Source organism: Colletotrichum aenigma (genome assembly GCF_013390185.1).
Source record: "Colletotrichum aenigma strain Cg56 chromosome Unknown KSG_Cg56_contig03, whole genome shotgun sequence".
Lineage (NCBI taxonomy): Eukaryota > Fungi > Ascomycota > Sordariomycetes > Glomerellales > Glomerellaceae > Colletotrichum > Colletotrichum aenigma.
The window spans coordinates 6529973-6549567 of NW_023500909.1; the positions used below are offsets into that span (position 1 = coordinate 6529973).

A 19595-nucleotide genomic window follows, 5' to 3' on the forward strand; every position below is an offset into this window, starting at 1 on the left:
AAACTCGTCCTACGGAAGTCTCCATCACATTCCAGTTTTTGTCTTGCCTCAAGGACTCCAAGATAATGTTTGCGCAGTGGTGCAGGTGCTCGTACGCTACAAGCCTGGGAGGGTATGACGTGCCGTCCCGTATGATCTGTCCCAAGCTGAGGAAGACATAGACGCAGTGGGTCAGATGCTCTCTCCGCTCGCCCCAGAGATCCTTCTGATTGTCCAACGCCTTGTCCCAATTGTCGCCCACAGCCGGCTCCTCGCCGAAAGGATCGATGTAGTATTTCCATTCTTCGGCAGCCAGAAATTCGTCGTTCGCGTAGTGAGGGCAGCTTGGGGGAAGCCACGCCCATAGCAGCTGGTCGAAAGTGCATCCAAGAGCTAGAGCATCAGCGGAAGAGTTCCCGCACAGACGAACAGGCCTCTGGCTCTGCGTATTGGTTTTGGTTGAACGAGCTCCAAAGTGCATGCCCAGTGCTGCCAGAACGCCCGTCGCGATGATGGCAGCGGTGGCACAAATGGCTGCTCTCCGAAACGTCCAGGTGAACCACTGTTGTGGCGCGATAGTTTGCTGTTGCTCATCTTCTCCCTCCGCATGGGAGCGGGTTGGCCGCTTCTCGTCCAAGCTGTCTGTCCCGATCTGCTTATATGGCCACGTCCACCAAGGCAACACTCTTTGGGCCATAGAGTCGACAGGTGGGAGAAAACGGATGTGCATGGCGAAAATGGTGACACTGGGAAGCTTTCCCCCAAACGATATTGTGTGCAACTTTCGGCATCAACTGTGTCCAGCCTGGCCGTTGCAATTAACAATGATTAGCCACGTTTTGAGGACAAATTATCCTAGACGGTGGACTTGCAGTTGAATTCGGGTTAGTTTTACCAGTCGAGTGAATGAACATTACCTTGGCGAGAAAATTCTGTCACACGTAAGGTCAAGGAAGTAATGCATAACGTCAGCATGGGAAGACTTCATGGTGGAGATACTATTGACCTCTCTAATCTTCTGATAATTGCAATCATTTTCTATACTCGTCAAATTAACCTACGTGTCGTTTCACACAATAATGATGAATATGTTTGTACGCATGTTGTAGGTAACTCTTATGCTACGAACATGCCGTGAAATCGCGCGAAGTGCCTAAGTTTGCAAGAATAGTCAGGAGTCGGTTTATTTGACTACTTCCTACAAGCTGATGTAACGGTCTCGTAAGACACTACACAGGCTCTGAACTCGTCAGCAGGTATGTAATTGGTTATAAGCGAGCTGACGTGATAGCAAAGCAAGGCAAACGACTTCCGAAATGTGGTGTTTGCCTCCGCCAATTTCGAAAATAACTTCGGAGTGTTCTGTCACGGTTTTTACATGACACTCTGGTAGAATACCATCAGGCTACCATGGATCGGCCGTCAAGACTCAGTATCAGCCCTCGCGACGAATCGGAAGACGGCCTACTTGGAGGTGACAGTGCTTCAGCCAGAAGAACAACATGCAGTAACTGCAATTCGAGGAGAAGACCAAGTTTCTTGACCCTCTTACCATGGATGCTATCCACAGTACTTCTCGCATGTCTCGTGATCCTAACAGTGAGGTCGTCTCAAGGCTGTGCCAAGGCGGGATTCTGGCGCAACAGCGAGTTTGGTGAGTCTGCACCCAGGATATACTGGCAAAACGCAACACACCACAAAAGGTCTGACCCTTATCAAGCGACAGTGACAAGGGAGCTATCACCCAGTTTCAGAGAGGTCCAGTTCGACGCGACACTGAAGTATAATGAGAGTCATCAAGTCTATCGTCCTGTCACAGACCCACCTTACGTTGGGGCGCCGAGCCCAGAAATTGATACTGCCTGGGAGAACCTTCTCGGAGGTAAATCAAACAACTTATGGCCATGCGAATCAGATTTCATCTAATGCATAGATGTAGCTGTTAATGTGTTTGTAACCCCTCAAGAGCAAAAGCTGCTAGGGGGTGGATTATGGCTCGATCCTGAGACAGGCCTGCACATGGCACAGTGAGTTTTTTCCAAGCTCTGCTCCAAGAAATACTCTGACATGACTCACAGAGTCTCTCTCTTTCATGATCTTCATTGCGTCGTAAGTCCAGTCTCCAGAGCAGAATCGTAATTATGCTCTAAAGCTGACGTTCGGAGAACATGATGAGGAAAGCCCTAAATTTGGACTACTACTCAGATTTGAGGGATCCGACATTGCAGGCCCATATCGGTGCGATACCATTGCCCTCCCTTCCAGTTTTCATAGGTGCACTTTACTAAATGTAGGCAGAGCATTGCGTTGACGCCATCCGTTTAAGTATCATGTGCAATGGGGACATGACACTCATCCCCATCAAGTGGTCTGAAAATAGGAGCTGGATAGTGCCCGTCTTCGAAACGGTCCACACCTGCCGGGACTACGATGCACTAAAGCGATGGTCAATAGATAGGGATGCTGCAGACCCAGATCTTCTTTATAAGAATGCAGAGAGATTGAGGGAGAAGGAGGGTGTTTTGTGGCCGTAATCAATGCCACAATTTCTAGTGTCCCATATACGCCGCTTAATCTGTTTAGAATCGATGAAGTTTATGGGTAGGATTTCCAAGTTCCTCGGCGAGCACAATGCAGCTACAGCTCTTAATTGATATAAATAAAGATTTCGCACACTGTAAACAATGATATCCCAGAGGCCAAGGACTTCGCTGGATGTTATTGATGGTTGGTTGCCACGCGGCCATCTAGGGCCTGTGACACTGAAAATGGCAATATGCGGAGAGGCATGGCGCATTCTTGTTGCCGGTTAAATCAAGACTCCCTGAGTAATATAGTCCATCATTTCTTCAATTACCCATCCGTTGGTTTCATTGCGGGGTGGTCCCGAGGTCGTAGGAGTGGTACAGGTTCTCAAGTGTTCCAGAGATAATACATATTGTTACTCCAGCCCAGCTACTCCATAATTATGAAGACAATGAATTTGTTTTACATCTCAATGTGTATGTTCGCATTTTCTTTGTCTGATCTTTCGACTCTGTTGGCTACTTCTAACTAATATCTATAGCAAAGCAAATCAGACTCAGTATTCATGACGTCAAAGACGTGAATATCGGGTGCCATGATGCCCCCAATTGATATCGTATCGCTCAGGGAAGTCTGTTTCACGACCTCATGCTTTTTGGGGTTCCCGTAATCACTGAGCCGTGGGCGCAGATTACGCTGCTGCCACATGGACCATAATCTATCCAATTGGCTGTTCCAGCGCATAGGATTAGCTGTCAGTCTAAGAGTATTAGTCTAATAATTAGTGAACTTGGTCCATACCTATGATGTAGGAAGAATAGTGGATCATTAGGAGCAGTGAACTTAATGAAATCGCCCTGGATGCCGTTCGGGATCTGATTGTGAGGGCCGTCCTCGAGCTTTACGAAAAAGCTGGCATAGTCTGGCTGTCGAAGAATCTCCTCAATCACAGCAGGCTCTACCTTGTCGCCATTTAGACGACCCGAGACTTTGCCATCGGTAAAGCCACGCGAGAGACAGTGTGTGTCATCTTCCAAACCGAAAACATCGAGCTCTAGATCGGAGAAAGGCCCATCCGTAACACAGTAACCGCCACCGACAGATTCGGGCACGGATGAGTTACCATTACCTCCAAACCCCGTGGTGTTTGAAAATACGGGTGAATCGGCGAGAGATTCCCTACGGAATATTAGCTGACGCGATCATGATAACCTGGGTATATTTAAGTAGTTCGATACCAGTCCAGGCTCCAGTCCCAGTACCTAGTCAGTCCCATTTAGCTCTAACTTGTGATAGTTTTGAGGTTCAGACTTACGTTAAGCTTCCGTTGTAGCCGCACGTGCTTCTCAATTCGTTCTCGTAGACATGGAGCAAATAGCGGTGCCAGGGAAGAAAGAGGGCAGTATTATGAGCTACAGAGTCGCATCAGTCAGCAAATAGCAGACGTCTGCCTCGACAAGGATTGCGGGAGAGGACTCGGTTGGACCTTAACCTCACAATGTGCATCGCAGCACCCAGAAACCAAAACGCTGGGAGTGGGTTGAGACTTACAATCACCGCCCACTACAGCATGTAGACGAGGGAAATCATGATACAACGAGGTGCCTGCCGTCACTTTTGAGGGCTTCGATAGTAGACATCTCACAGCACTAATGTAATCGGTCTTTTCATCGCTGCTTAGACTGCGCCATTCGCGGCGAATTGAAGGCGCTTGGCACCTTGAATTCTGTGCTTGGTTGAGCTTGGAGATAAGACCTTTGTCCTGGATGAATTCGCCGCACAAGAAGCCGGTTGCAAAGAAGAAAAGGCTCAAAATAGTAATTACGAAAGTAGAAGGCCTCTTCGTGATATTCGTCCTCTTTTCAACCGATATGCTCTCTGGATCTTCGGTGTCATTGTCCTGGGCGTGAGGAGGCCGCAGAGCGACATAGCGTGCTTGGTTGTAACTCAGCAAGAACATGATACATGAGTTGTTGTGGGAAAACTGGGAACGGCAGGTTACGTGAAAGAGGAGCGAAAGAACAATATCGACGTAGCGATAGACCAACGCTGCCAAAGGAGGTTCCTGTTAAGCTGACGATGTTTATTACACATCCAGCCTTTCCCGGAGATTTCCAAACTTTCGCAGTTGATTTTCCCAGCGTGAAGGGGGTAGCGAATTGGCTCATGAATGAGAAAACTGGCGGGCTTACCATGAGTCTTACGTGATTCTCCCATCCAATATGCGACAGGTTGACATAAGCAGCGAAGTACATGTAATTACGGATTAACGAAGGAAAAACGCTCCACATGATTCTGATCCCTAGGCTTCAACTGCACTCAACTTGACCCTGATGCAATAACAAGGTTCTAAAATAAAGGAATAACGGCTATTGAAATTTTACTGAAACTGCTGTGCAGGGGTGCTCAAATCACACCACCTCCTCCATCCCTGGACGCGAAACAACCGCAACTCGGAACCGTTATCCATCTCACGGAACTGCATGTTTTAGTAGGGAACTTTGAACATCGAACCATGAGCTTTCAACGGCCCCTCCAACCGCCTCAGGCGCCTCCTCTATTCAACGCGACGCCCACCTCGCTTCTTCAAGCCACGGAGCGGCTCATTCAGCCTCTTCGTCTGGTGCAGCGCGAAATAATCGAGCAGATTCGGGCAGATAACGCGACTTTTACCAATGTTATTCTGCCGCTTGTGCACGCTGAGAATGCCGTGGCTCGAGAAGCCCACGTGCTTATTTTCTACAAATCGGTATCCCCTGATTCAGAGCTGCGCAACGCTTCGAGAAAGGCTCAAACGCTTCTTGACGACTTCATGGTTGAGAGGGCCATGGACGACGCCATTTTCACGCTGATCGATGCTGTGCTGCGGAAAGCTGAAGACCTAGATCCGGAGTCTCTACGACTATTGAGAAAGAAGCACAATGAACATGTGCGGAACGGCTTGAATCTGCCGCCTGGGGCGCAGAGAAAGCGCTTCGCCGAAATCAAAAGCCAACTGAGCCGACTGACTGTCAAGTTCCGGGAGAATATAGACGAGACAGATGACGGGATGTGGCTTACCCCCGAAGAGCTGGATGGATTGCCTGAAAGTGTTATTTCACAGCTGGAAGACGGGCAAGGGGAGAACAAGGGAAGGTTGTTCGTATCGTTTGCACTCCCATCCTTCTACCCGACACTCAGGTTTTTGAAGAGAGCCGATGTTCGGCGGCGCTTCTACATTGCCGGGCACAATGAGTGTAACCAGAATGTCCCAATCTTCCGGGAAATTGTGCTTCTTCGCGATGAAGCCGCTCGTCTTCTGGGGTATTCCAGCCATGCGTCATTTCGCCTGGAGGAAAGAATGGCCAAAACACCTGCAACGGTTAATAAGTTCTTGGATAACCTACGATTGAGACTAGCAGGTGGTGGCCATCAAGAGACTGAAGCCCTGCGGCAGCTCAAAAAGCGGGACATTGAATCTCGGGGAGAATCGTTTGACGGTCGATTTTTCGATTGGGACTTTTCATATTACAAGCGGGTGATGCTAGCGACTCAGTACTCGGTCGATCAGCAGAAGGTTGCGGAATACTTCCCCTTGCAGGTTACTATTTCCGGCATGCTGTCTACTTTTGAGAAACTAATTGGTCTTGTTTTCCACAAAAACACAACAGACCTTTATGAACATGGTCAAGAATATTTCTGGCATGAGGATGTTCAACTGTTCAGCGTCTGGGATCACGCGAAGCAAGGTGGCGGATTTGTCGGCTACCTGTACTTGGATCTTTTCCCTCGTGAAGGGAAAAATGGGGGTGCGGCAAACTTCAATGTGATACCGGTATGTCCACGACACAATCCCTGCTTGCTAACTGGAGATGCTAATATTCCCTGTAGGGTTTCAGTCGGGAGGACGGTACTCGCCAGTACCCTGTAACGGCGATGGTATGCAGCTTTGCCAAACCTACGTCCCAGAGTCCCAGTCTATTGAGGCACGATGGAGTGGTTACCCTTTTTCACGAGCTGGGCCACGGCATCCATGACCTTGTATCGAAGACCACATACGCCTGTTTTCATGGCACAGAGACTGCCTTGGACTTTGGTGAAGCTCCCAGTCAGATGCTCGAGAATTGGTGCTGGGTGCCATCTCAGCTAAAGGCCCTTAGCAAACACTACTCGTCCCTTTCACCAGAGTATTTACAATCCTGGCAATCGAAGTCAGACGAAAGTCAGAGACCGCCGCCTGAGCGGATGCCGGACGACATGATCGAGAGCTTAGTCAGGTCAAGGTACGTGAATGGCGCATTGTTCCATCTGAACCAGCTCTGCATCTGCATTTTCGATATGGCGGTCCACCACCCCGAGAGCCACAGCGCGATAGAGAACATGAATATATCTGCGACCTACAACAAGATACAAAGCGAGATATACCCGCCAGATGGCCCAGAGGCTGTGGGCTACGGTGACGAATGGGGCCATGGTTACGTCCGCTTTGGACACTTGGTCGATGAATACGACGCGGGATATTACAGCTATTTATTGTAAGACCAGAATAACCCCTCCAAAACTTATCTTTCAGGTCATTTTCTCATACAGTTGCCGCTCAGTTCCAAGGTGTACTCCGCCGATATCTTCCACACTATTTTCAAGGCGGATTCAATGAATGCAGAGGAGGGTCGGAGATACCGATATACTGTCCTGGAAAAGGGGGGGAAACAAGATGAGATGAAGACCCTTACAGAACTTCTAGGCCGGCAGCCCAACATGGACGCATTCCAATTGGAGCTCGGTCTCGAGTGACGGAGCTGCCTAGGCAGACGTTTTCCCAAGCAAAGAAGCCCCAGTCTAGCCATCTAAAACACTGCTTTGAATGCACCATTTCAAGATTTATATACCTTACAAGTATCTGTTTTATGGATGAACCGCGTTTTTATCTTCAAATGCAGGAGGGTAGTAGATATACTTTTCCATATTATATCAAACAATCAAGGCTACAATGTTGTGATATTGGACATAGCCGGTCTTTATGAAGCTACCTAGCTGCTCATTCGATACCCCGACTGACTTAACTCGCATAGATCGCGGTGGTGGTTACATTAGATTCCCGTGTTAGGTGGTACATCGTATGCTGCCCGCCCACCGCTTGTCTTTGAATACTTCCGTGTTGTTAGTATCTGATGAACAATACTGCTCATGAAGCCCATGTTTGAGATGTAAGTCAAAGCTTTTTATAATATTCAATGAAGTGTGTTCCTTGCCTATCATTGTCTCTATCCGCTACTTAGGCTCTCTCTGTCCTTAGACATGTTGACATTGCTATAAGCATAGGCCTCGTTTCAAAGCAGCACGGCGAATTTCACGAAGCTCCCGCTGGCGGTTCCTGAATCTTGCTAACATGGCGGGTATATGATCTCCACGATGCTTCTGATTGCATCCGGTTCCGCCATCAGAAGAATCGTTTTCACGCAGTGGTCCGTATGCCCTTGCTTGATCGTCTCCGCGTCCGTCACCCACCCATGCACCAGTGCTCTATTCAACTTCTTCCACATATACAAACAGTGTGCCCAGTGCCAGCGATGCGTCGTCCAGATAAGGCCAGTCTGCGACCCCAGCGTGTCAGGATCATCCAGCAACGGCTCGGTACCGTTCGGGTCCCGGAAATAACGCCACGGATGTACAGCCGCGAACTCGGCCGCCAGCTCGTGATCGATACACCGGGGCGGCAGCCAGGCCGTGGCGATGATGTCGAAGTGGCAGCCTCGCGCCTTTGCTTCCGCCGGCGTCTTGCCGCAAGGGAGTGGTGTGAACTTGTGCGACCAGGTCAGCTGGCCAGAGGGGAAGGATTTGCCGTCGGCCGTCAGGACGGCTTCACGGAGGTCAGTGGGTGAAGGAACAGCCGTGCTCCGCCCGGAAAAGAAGGCTGCGAGAAGCAGGGCTGTTATCAGGGTGGACCAGCACAGCCCATACATCCAGCGAGTCCCCGTCCAGCGTTGGGGAGGCAGGTAAATGAACCCGCCTTCGTCGTCTTCGTCGACGTCTTCTTGGTTACTGGCGCCATATTTTCCAACCGGATCGATTGGGACTGGTTTGTTCGGGTGAGCGTCACGTAACATCTTGAACAAAGACTGAGGCTTCCATGAAAAGGGTGGCATTCTTGATGCCCAGTGAATGCAAGGATCGAGGGTCGCTTTGATAGAGCCCAGTGGATGCTTCTAATGGCCGAGTTTTGTGCGGAAGTCAACCGGCAACTCCAGAGAAGCATACAGCCCCTTGAGCAAAGCCTACCAGACCATTATCAATAACGTTCCTGTGCTTAGTCAAATTACATCAAATCATAGTTTGATGACTGACGGAGGTCTAACTATTGACTTACGTCAGACCTCAGATGACGTGATGTGCTCTGAAATATATCGCTCCTGGCGGGTTGTGGATCCCGATGTTATATTACGTTACGTTATGTTGCTGCCTCCTTTTATAGTTGGGACTTGCTCGACTAATAGCTGAGAGTTTCTTCTTAGTGGCTTTCGTATGCGATCTTGATCGGCAGATTCATACGCCGATCTATTCTTTTCAGTTTGTCATAGTGCGATGTCTCTTGCGGGAGATTCCTTAGGTCCAAAGAAACATCAATCACTATGGCAGAAGGGCAGTCCTTTGAAGAAGAATCGGACGGCTTGTTGGGTCTGTCGAAAGAGGTCACGCACAAAAGTCGTCGGCATGATAGTCTCGCGAGATGTTTCACTTGTATTTCCGTTTTATTGAACGGTATCTTCGCTGGGCTTGGCCTGATATACTGGATCTGGATAGTCCAGAGCACGCATTCATCATATGAGACCGGGTTCCACTCTGATCTAGGTGAGTGTTTTCTCAACCCGATCTTTCCGAGCCCAATTTTAAACACAATCCACAGAGGCAATTAAATCACACATCCGATTGGCGCAACATAACTTTGCAGGAGGTGTAGAGTTGGACAACGACGGGAGCTTCTTCACAGACCACGAGAGCCATCAATATGTTGCGACCCCTTCCCCGGACGTCGACCACGCGTGGAATAAGCTTCTGACTGGTGAGTCTTGATTTGGCACACGGATGTCGACCTTGGTGCATCCTACTCATTCTGATAGGCTTGAACATTGACCTAGGGTGGCCGGGGGAGAAGCTGAGTGGGACAGCTTTTCAATGGCCAGAGTCGGGTCTCTATTTTACTGGTCTCGAAGTGTTCCACTCACTGCATTGTCTGGTTCGTTAAATCTCTCATTGGAGACAACCTATACTCTGATAGTAACGCCTGAACTAGAACCGACTCCGCCAGGCGCTCTATCCCGAATACTATCACGTCTTCAACAGTTCCAACGACCCCTCGCGCGAGGACCATATTGGTAGGTACAAAGAACAATGTTGCGGTTTGACTGTTCACCAAGTACTAACGAAGAAGAAGGCCACTGCATCAACCACCTACGGCAAGCAATTCAGTGTCATGGCGATCTCACGCCGATGGAATGGAAGCAGGTCGGCAACAAGATCATTCTCAACACACAGACGCGTCATACGTGCAGGGACTTTGACAGAATCCATAAGTGGGCGGCGCAAAGGCAAACCAAGTTCGAGGATATCGAGAGCATTAATAACGGCAGCCTCTTTGTAGTAGATTGATTGAGAGACACCTATTAGGCTTAAGATTGATCAACCTATCAGCGAGCCCTCGAACATAGCATTGACATCAGTATGGATGATGCTTTGATATGAGGATCTGATCCAGCGACGCAGAGGGTGAAAGTTGTGTAAGACAATACAGAGAACACGTAAGTTTTTGCAATGCTGCACAGCGCATGTCGCGAGGAATCATCCAGTCATAGTTAGTTTTCCATGAGGACGGGAGCACCAACTTCAGTGGTTATCATACCAGAAGAATGCAACTTCATGCGCTGCAGCTTTTATCATCTTTCCCCTATAGGTTATTTCCCCATAGTTTAATTTTAATTCCTAGAAGCAAAGTGCAGGAAGCACTATAAGCGTTATCGTTCGTTACATCATAGCAGCTGATTTTCATCTTACATAGTAACAGCATAAAAAGAAATTCATTCACATCACAAAGAAAGACAAAAAGATTCATTGGGCTCAATCGGGGATCGAACCCGAGACCTCGCCCATTTTCACGCTGTGCGCAAGGGTTGCGAGACCCGAAGGGCGAATCATACCACTAGACCATTGAGCCGACGTCGGCTGAGCAGTCCCTAAGGGACCGAATACGTCGTGATTAGCAGCGAGGCCAATTTTGGTAACTATGTAGCTTAGCGCACAGTCACCCGCACATCTGTCCGCTGGATGCTGGTGCTTGGGTCTCAAGTGACGAACCTAGAAAGTCGGTCATTTTTCAAGGCGAAGCAGAATATGCATCGTAAACCGCTAGAATTTCGCTGAAATGATTCCATCTATCTTTACACAATCGTACAACACATATGAGCATCTATGCAGCGGGCACCTTGACGCCCTGGGTATCTTTAGGCGAAAGCCCCGCCAACCTCCTGAAGCCAATGTTCTCAACAATCCTCAACCCCCCGTTCAGCGTGATGATCCCCTGTCCTCCAGCCGCCAAACTCGCATCATGCTTCCCCATCGCCATCTCCGTCATAAACTTGCCCAGGTACTCGGTCGGGCTCACGAAGGATGGCACCAGCGCCCTCGTCAGCGGGCCAATCATCACGTTGGCGGCGTTGTACACCATGCCGGGGTCCGGGATGTACTGCTTGATGGCCGTGTGCTTCTGGGCATCCACGAAGGCCGGGCGGATGGACTCGGCTTGCAGCCGGGGGTTCGCGGCGCGCATCTCGGAGAGGAGGGTCTCGGTCTCGCCCTTGACGCGGGCGAAGATTGCGCTGAACATGCCGGGCTTCTGGGTGGCGCCCTCGCCGGAGACGTAGACGAAGCGGAAGGGCTCGTTGTTGGGCGGTAGCGTTGCGAAGGCCTTTGCCGCTGCCAGTGTGTAGTCTTTTGTGATTTTTACGTATTCCCTACGGATAACTGTGTTAAGCAAGGATTCTTTCCTGACATCAAGGGGGGGGGGGGGGGGGGGGGAGTCAGCTTACTCTTTGGTGACCTTGTTCTGGCTGATGCCCAGCGCCCAGACGACGCCATTTGCGCCCTTCAACTTGTCAAGCACGTCGGGCTCGTACTTGTCAAAGTCTCTGTGAATGATGACATTGATCCGGGGGTCTTTGGCGTCGTCTGCCATCGGGATCGGTCTCCTGCTGAGGATGGAGATCTTGGTGACGTCCTTCATCTTGATCATGGCGTCCAGGACGGACGAGCCGACCAGGCCAGTTGCGCCGGTGAGGATGAGATGCATCGTGAAGAGGATGAGCTGGCGGTATGACTGCGTGAGTGTCGAGAGACGTTGGATCACAAATCTTGACCGAAATACTCACAAAACAGGTGGGCTGTTCAATGTCTTTTAAAACCGGCGTCAGCAACGATGAGCGGCCGCATAGTCCGCTCCCAGCGGAGAATGCTCACCAAGGAGCGGGCATTTCGTCCCCACTGCCGCCCCGTAAGCCGCCGCAGGCGTCAGTGGACGTAACGGCGCCGGAGTTAGCAGTATCACCACTGAGAGCCCCGGCTTTGCCCGCTCTCATGCGGTCTGCTCACCGGAGCCGGGCCAATACATTGTGCAGGACTCTTCCGGGTTCTTGTCCCAATCAACGGTCTCAGATTCCGGCCTAAATCAAGCTCACATGATGCTATTTATCGGGTGAACTTCTCACGATTCTTTTGCTCTCATTGCTGTGGCTGAAGAGAAGAGCGTCCCGTCAGCACCACGTCGCCACAGCGGCCGCGCCGCCCGCTTCAGTGGGAATCTGACAGGCAAAAGGCCTCGCAAAGCCGTTATTTCAGCGCACTAGGCTACCGAATGCTTTCGCGTCTTTGCAGCCATGCGTAAACACCGATTAACACCGAAATTTGCTGACCATCTGCAGCATGCATGTTCAAGACAGATTCTTCGTCTTCTACTACAGCAATACATCGGACTCAGCTTCCTCCGACGGTCAGCCTGACTTCGCCGGCGCAGTTGATGTCCAGATTCCGATCTGGTCGAGGTGTTCGCGTTTGCTCTCGATGGTGATGTTCGCTCGGAGTCAATTCATTCGATAGATTGTCTCCCACGAGTCTAGCGACGAGAGCGACTGTGTTGGACGTGCAGGAAGCCGCTGAGCAGCATTGGTTCCTCATATCGAAATTGAAGCATGCTTACTGGTTGCCAAATGCCTCAAGCACATAGCAGCATCAATTCCACACCACAGACAGCAACTCGCGATGAGAACAGCCATGCAGTCTGCGATGCTCTGAATGTGTTGAACTGCAATCGGAGAACGTACGCCTCAGAGACAAGCGATGGAGGTAACAGCCCCCGATGACTCACGTAAGCGTTGCTCAGGTACGCTGTCGGCCCCCAATCCAACATTCATTTCGACCATCGTCGTAACATGCATACTGAGCCGACGCGTGGAAGACGGGGAACTTACAATTGCGGCAATGAGACTCAGACCTGCATTTACAAATCAGATCGAATCGGCAACTCTGATGACACCGTGCCATCAAGGACGCCCAAGCCAGCATCCGACCCAGCCACGCGGGTGTCGCCATCGCGAACATCGGGACGATGGAATCATGGTTGCCACAAACAGCAACATAGAGCTCACCATCGCTTCACCTCCGAAGCCGGTCCTTCACTGCTCGATATCTTCAATTGGCTTTCATGAGTTCCTCGCTAGCGCGGCGTCTTGCTCAAGTTGAGACACGTGCGTGGCATGGTTTGTCCCGAGTCCTCGGATCATTAAACTATTGGAACCATCGCAGAAAAGAGAACAAGGAGAGGGCTGTCTCCCGCCAACGTGTGTTCTGCGGCTCACGCGGCATCCTCCGATGCAGGGGACGGTTCGCCGGCATGTCACGCGCAAGGGGCAACCATCGACCTCCGACAAGGACAATCACCGTACACGCTCACGTGGCCTCGGGCATGAAAGATGGAGGCCAATTTGAGCAGGTGCAAGCCGCTCTCTTGTTTGGAGAACGGGGTCAGATTAGCCGCCGTCATGACCAAAACTCTGATGCGAGAAGCTCGCACTATTCGTTGCGGCCCAGTTCAACCCAACTCTGTGTACTGAGGACGGGATGGCCCATGCTTCGGCTGTGGACGATGAGAAGTGTTAAGCCGACGTTAGTACGGATATACAGCATACGGCGATGCACAGCAATCTGCCAACATAAGTCTTCGCAACACTATTACCATGGTCACTGTGAGCAAGCAGAAGCTGCCTGCGGCGCGTACGCGGCCGCATCCCAGCGCGAGTCAGGCCAATAAACAGTGAACCAGCGCCAACTTGGCGAGGTTTGGCTCCTGGTAACGGCCCGATCAAGTGGATCGCCTCTGTAACGCTAACGGCGACTGCAGGTCTGGACGCCTCCATTCATCCATGGCCAGGCCCGTTCTGGCGGGGCGACTTTAAACGACGAAGCTGGGGCGGGCTGCGGAAGAGAGACCCCAAACGCTGAATGTTGCGGAGAAGAGATCCAGACGGCTCCAGACTGAATCTGGGGAGCAGAATACGGGGTCGCTACGGATGGTTCTGCAGTGGATCGTGACTCTTTCAATGAGGGCCGCGGACGGCGACTACAGCTCTGACGGTCATGTGAGCATCAAAGAAACGGCCTAGAGAGTCTGATAGGGTTTTGCCTCTATCAAATGGCGAATGTCTTGGCCCCCCAGCAGACTCCTCTGGTAATCCAACGCTCATCAGCTTGGCAGGAAATGAGTGGCACCAACAACACTTGGCTTGAACGCCCGAACTCGACCGGGGTTTGAGGGATATCTGAGCATCTCCGCCTATTCGTAGGTATCTGTAGTCCACCACCACCATGTCCTGCCCATGGGGTTCCCCAGCCGTGCGATGGGGTCGGTGAGATGAAGCTGTGGAGGCTCGCTCCAGATGAGCACGCTCAACCAAACCTGTCAACAGGGAGGCGGGACAAGCATCATGCTAGGGGCTGCGCCAGTGAGTCTACCGTCGACGGCGCCCAAGTCTCTGGGAGCATGTCCATAGTTACGATCCGAGATGGAATAGGACACGGCCGTAGTCTCTCGTCAGTGACAGCCGCGCTCAAACGATCGATCAATATCTCGCGCATCTGACGCTATCGCGAAGCCAAGCATTCTCGACAGACGACTAGGAGATCAACTCGGTCAAACTACCGGCGCGCCAAGCAGGGATCGCACCGAGATGGCTTGCTACGGGCAATTTTCCAGCCACGTTCCAACAAGCTTCTAGCGGCTTACTTTGCTCAGTATAGCTTCACCGGCAGCACATCTCTTCCATTCGCATGATTGGATCAAGACATCCTTGGCAGACCCCGTAGCCGTCCTAAAGAGCGACGGCCAAGCTCAGCGCTTGTCCCCTTTCGCTCCCCCGCACCACTTCTCCATCCTCGCTGCCCATGGGGTTTTGGGTTGGTGTCGCCGCGAGAATCAGCGAGGAAATGCGCGCCCGGCCGTATTGTGGGCGGGTTGTCTAAGACGGCGTTCTTCCCGTCTGCGTGGCACTCACACCCAAGACGGCGCACTTGTCTCCTTTGCTCGCTAAATCCATCAGTCAACCTCATCACCCCCTGCCGCGCTATTTCTCTCTTCACGGCATGCGAGCTCGACAGGCTGGGAAGGACTAGCGCCATTAACACGTTCCGTGACATCGGTTCAGGTGCTTTCATCTAGTGCCATGTCTCGGCCCCGGCCCTGGTCCTGGCCTCCCACGTCAAACATCGACGCGCCAAGGGCGACGCCGGATCTAGAGGTGATCCAAGCCCACCGGCCACAGACCATGGGGAGGGAACCTGGGGGTGGATGGTTGGGGCTCAACGGGGGCGGTCCATCTTCTCCATGGGGATGAACATCACAGTTCGCCATGGAGCACTTTGGATAAAAGGGGGTCTCTTCCCCGGACATCTGGGGTTTATGCTTCTTGTCATCATCCGCAGCTCAGGAAGCCTCTTCTCCAGACAGATCCCGGTGGTCCATCTCACCTCAGGAAGCACTTACATCCAAACATCCCAATCTTCGCTTCCTTCAAACAACACCACCAAGACAATCATCACAATGGCAGGCGGCGGCATCCCATCAGCCGCTCCCGCGCTGGCCGGCGGCTACCTCACCGGCCGCGCCCTCATCTTCCCTCTCTCCCTCATCATCTCCCTCTTCTTCCTCTGGGGCTTCTCCTACGGCCTCCTCGATGTCCTCAACAAGCACTTCCAGACCGTCCTCGGCATCTCCAAGCTCGAGTCCACGGGCCTGCAGGTCATGTACTTCGGCGGCGGCTACCTCCTTTTCTCCCCCATCGCGGCCGAGTGCCTCAAGCGCCGCGGCTACAAGCAGACCATCCTCATGGGCCTCGGCCTCTACTCCCTCGGCGCCATCCTCTTCTGGCCGGTCGCCCACGCCTCCACGCAGACCACAAACACCCGCGCCGTCTTCGGCGGCTTCTGCGCCTGCACCCTCGTCATCGCCTGCGGCCTCGCGACCCTCGAGACCGCCGCCAACTCGTACGCCGTCGTCATCGGCAAGCCCGAGTCCGCCTCCGCCCGCCTGCAGTTCTGCCAGTCCTGGAACGGCGTCGCCTCCTTCATCGGCCCGCTCATCGCCTCCAAGTTCTTCTTCTCCGGCGCCAACGCAAACTCCCTGACCAACGTCCAGTACGTCTACCTCGCCGTCTCCTGCGCCGGCGCCGCCGTCGCCGTGCTCTTCTTCTTCGCCCGCCTCCCCGAGGTCTCGGAGCAGACCATCGAGGACTCCGGCCCGTCCGCCGACGCCATGCCCGGCCTGGACGTCGGCCAGGGCCCCATCTACAAGCAGTACAACCTCATCTTCGCCTTCCTCGCGCAGTTCTGCTACGTCGGCTGCCAGGTCTCCATCGCCACCCTCTTCATCAACTACGCCCACGAGAACGGCGGCTTCACCGACTCCCAGGCCGCCAACATGCTGTCCTACGCCCTCATCACCTTCACCGTCGGCCGCTTCATCGCCACCGCCCTCGCCACCGTCTTCCAGTCGGACTTCCTCATGATCATCTACACCGTCTGCGCCATCGCCCTGACCGCGTACTGCTGCGTCGGCCGCGGTACCTCCGCCGTCGCCGTCCTCATCGTCATCTTCTTCTTCGAGGCCCCCATGTACCCGACCCTCTTCACCCTCGGCACGGCCAACCTCGGCCGCCACACCCGCCGCGCCGCCGGTATCATGGTCCAGGGTGTTGCTGGAGGTGCCGTCTTCCCGCCCATCCAGGCCGCCATCGCCGACCACTCCAGCACGCGCATCTCGTACGTCGTGCCCCTCGTCGGCTTCGTCTACGTCCTGGGATACGTCACCATGCACTGGGTGCGCCACGGCCGCCACGTCATGCGCGTCAAGGAGGCCGACTACCCCCCTGTTGAGAGAGACGTCGATGGCACCGTTGTCGTGGAGGAGAAGAAGAACACTGATGCCTGGGTTGAGCGCATCTAAACCGAGAAACGCTCAAGAGAATGACGAGTTAATGATTTCAGAGTTTTGTGCATATTATACCATGTTAGGGGATGGAACCATAAAAGGGCCAGCTTGATTGCGGCGATAGATTCCCAGTAATAAAACAAGATGTCTATGAACACTTTTATGCTCTACTTTCCGGTTCCCCACTCACCCAATCATGCGCTTTGAAGGTCTGTTATACATCCGGAGCGATTACAAGTGACAGCAACGACCAAAGCGTAGGTAAGAGATGATGGCGTGCACATGTTAGGTTGAAAATGAAGTCATGGGACAGTTAGATGAATAATTGGTAGTCATCTACCGGATTAACTAAAACAGTCCACCTGAGACTCAAAAACAAAACATCTAGAAACATCATCTAGATTTTTCTACTCCGTTTCGCCGCCCTGCCGCTAAATCATCCAGTTCCCTCTTCCCTCTCATTATTACCTCGACGTGTCCACCGGCTATTATTACTTCCTCCCATTACATTCCGCGTTTCACCAGTTCATTACCTCCGCCAAACCTTCTTTGTAAGCTTACAGCAACAGAGCCATCCCTGCCACAAAACTAACACCAATAGCCGCCAACGCGGAGGCAGCTCCGATCCTGGGCGCGTCGCCCATGGCATTGGCACTATGCGAGAGTAATGGTTTCTGCGCGACAACACGGACGTTATACGCCAGATTGTCCTTGTCGGGGGTGTACGTCGCCTGGGTGAAGTTGCACTGGTTCATGATGAAGTCCATGTCTACAGCCCGTTAGTTCCACTTTCATCGCATCTGGGGAAACCCCCATCATGAGGTAGAAAGATAACCCACCATTCGCCCGGTTCCCCGAACGCTTTATGCAGCTCTGGCACATCCCCGCCAACAGGTTCACGTCGAAGCTCTTGTTCCCGCAGATGCAGTTCTTCTCGGCCGTGTCCTTGTCCGTCTCCGGGTTCGGCTGGGGCTCCTTCTTGCCCGGCTCGCCAGCGACGGGCATCGCTGACGGCATGCTCATCGACGTCGAGGGTGTCGACTGCTGCGGCGCCGGTACCTGCGGTGCCTGGGCCGGAGGTGGCTGCTGCACTGGAGGAGGTTGCTGTGGCCGTGGTTGCTGGGGAGGAGGAGCTACCACGAGAGGTGGGATGGATATCGGGGGTATCGAGGGGAGGAGGGGTGCCGGGATGGTCACTTGTGGGATAGGGGGTAGTGACGGAGCCGGTACCGTCAGGAAGACAGTCGATGTCGGCTGTACGAAGACCGGCACGATCAACGGCTGCGTCACTTTCGGGGGCGGCGGTGGCGGAGCTGGTGCCGGGGGAGGTATCATCGGCGGCGGAGGAGGAGGCGGCGGAGGCGCCGCCGGGGTCGAAGAAGACGTCGACGAGGCCTGCGGCGGATCTGAAGACGGCGTAGGCGTCACCTGCGGCGTAACCTCCACCGACGGCGTCGTCTGCGCGGCCTCCGGTGGCGGATTAGGCGTCGAAAGCTGCGGATCCGGCGCCGGCGCAGCAAACGGCAGCGTCGCGATGAACACCGGCGACGCCTCCTGCGCAGGCGGCTGGGCGTCTTGCGCCGGCTGCTGCACACCCTGCGCATCCCCAACCGACGGAGCCGCGTCCTGCGGCTGCGTCGGCGTGGCCACCGCGACATCGGCCTCGTTCTGCGCGGGCGGCCTGTTGCGGTGGTGGTGTCGTCGTGCCACGCCCCCTTTCGCGTGCGGCGGTATCCTCTGCGCCTCGGGGCCGTCGACCTTCCGCCGCTTCAGCCGCCGCAGCTCGTCGAAGGAGTTGTCGACGTCGCACTTGAAGGTCAGCTCGACGATGGGCCCGCATATCGTCGCGCATTCCACCGGCACGTCGTCGATCTGGAGCTCCTTCGCCCCGGCCAGGGCGGCTAGGCCCGTGAGGACCAGCACTGAGGCGTCTGTTCCCCTCATTCTCTCTGCTCTTCCCAAAGACACAAGTTCCAACAGGCCGACAAGGTGGTATTAGTGAGATTACTCGGCGATGTGATGTCCAAGTCGCCCCAGGGACTCGGTCTAGAATGTATCGATCGCCCAATGTCAACAAACCGTCGTCGTGGAAAACAGAATTATCATCCGCTCATCGTCTGGTCCAAAGGAGGAAGAGGTCGCTGTGCCCGACGAAAAGACGACATACACCAAGACGAGACCTATATCAGACAGCTCTCCAGCCTCTTGCTCCCTCCTTCATGCTGTCCCTCTCTCTCATGTCCTCATGCCCCAGGGCTGCATGTCCTCCCGCCGCACGGCAGAGCAGATGAAACGAAGTCTCCCCTTGAACGCTAAAAGGTTGGACGGAAAGCCAAACCTCCTCTCGCCTCCCCAAACTGTGCTTAGCAAATGCGCGATGGAGGTGTGAGGCAAGTCGCCATTGGGGGCGCCAGAAACACACAGACACTGCCTGTCACTTCTGGCCAAAACCCTCCCAGCTCGGAAGCACGGGTAAGCCAGCCCATCCTTACAGCCAGATACCACATTCGGTTCGAACGATTCGTCTTACACGTCTCGGAAAGGGGGGGAGCCAACAACACTAAAACCACCATCGGTCGGTTCTGGG

At 53.2% G+C, this 19595-nt stretch overlaps 5 protein-coding genes across 5 annotated transcripts; 2 read left to right on the top strand and 3 right to left on the bottom strand.

Moving 5' to 3' along the window:
• Positions 1–3033: 3033 nt before the first annotated feature.
• On the bottom strand, positions 3034–4465 carry ustQ-8 (Tyrosinase ustQ; the record flags this gene model as incomplete). The annotated part of the gene is made up of 5 exons (XM_037320996.1): positions 3034–3235; positions 3307–3684; positions 3744–3767; positions 3821–3917; positions 4057–4465. 5 exons carry the CDS (start codon positions 4463–4465, stop codon positions 3034–3036), a joined length of 1110 nt encoding a protein of 369 aa, XP_037181913.1.
• Positions 4466–5020: 555 nt separating this feature from the next.
• PRD1-1 (Saccharolysin) lies at positions 5021–7278 on the top strand (the record flags this gene model as incomplete). Its single annotated transcript, XM_037320997.1, has 3 exons — positions 5021–6319; positions 6376–7019; positions 7086–7278. 3 exons carry the CDS (start codon positions 5021–5023, stop codon positions 7276–7278), a joined length of 2136 nt encoding a protein of 711 aa, XP_037181912.1.
• A 3667-nt stretch (positions 7279–10945) lies between these two features.
• Positions 10946–11824, bottom strand: CGCA056_v005747 (Botcinic acid biosynthesis cluster B protein 16; the record flags this gene model as incomplete). The annotated part of the gene is made up of 2 exons (XM_037320998.1): positions 10946–11489; positions 11565–11824. 2 exons carry the CDS (start codon positions 11822–11824, stop codon positions 10946–10948), a joined length of 804 nt encoding a protein of 267 aa, XP_037181911.1.
• Positions 11825–15622: 3798 nt separating this feature from the next.
• gluP-1 (Glucose/galactose transporter) lies at positions 15623–17023 on the top strand (the record flags this gene model as incomplete). The annotated part of the gene is made up of 1 exon (XM_037320999.1): positions 15623–17023. The coding sequence occupies one exon, from the start codon at positions 15623–15625 to the stop codon at positions 17021–17023; it is 1401 nt and encodes a 466-aa protein (XP_037181920.1).
• Positions 17024–17565: 542 nt separating this feature from the next.
• CGCA056_v005749 (uncharacterized protein) lies at positions 17566–18952 on the bottom strand (the record flags this gene model as incomplete). Its single annotated transcript, XM_037321000.1, has 2 exons — positions 17566–17777; positions 17848–18952. 2 exons carry the CDS (start codon positions 18950–18952, stop codon positions 17566–17568), a joined length of 1317 nt encoding a protein of 438 aa, XP_037181919.1.
• Positions 18953–19595: the final 643 nt, after the last annotated feature.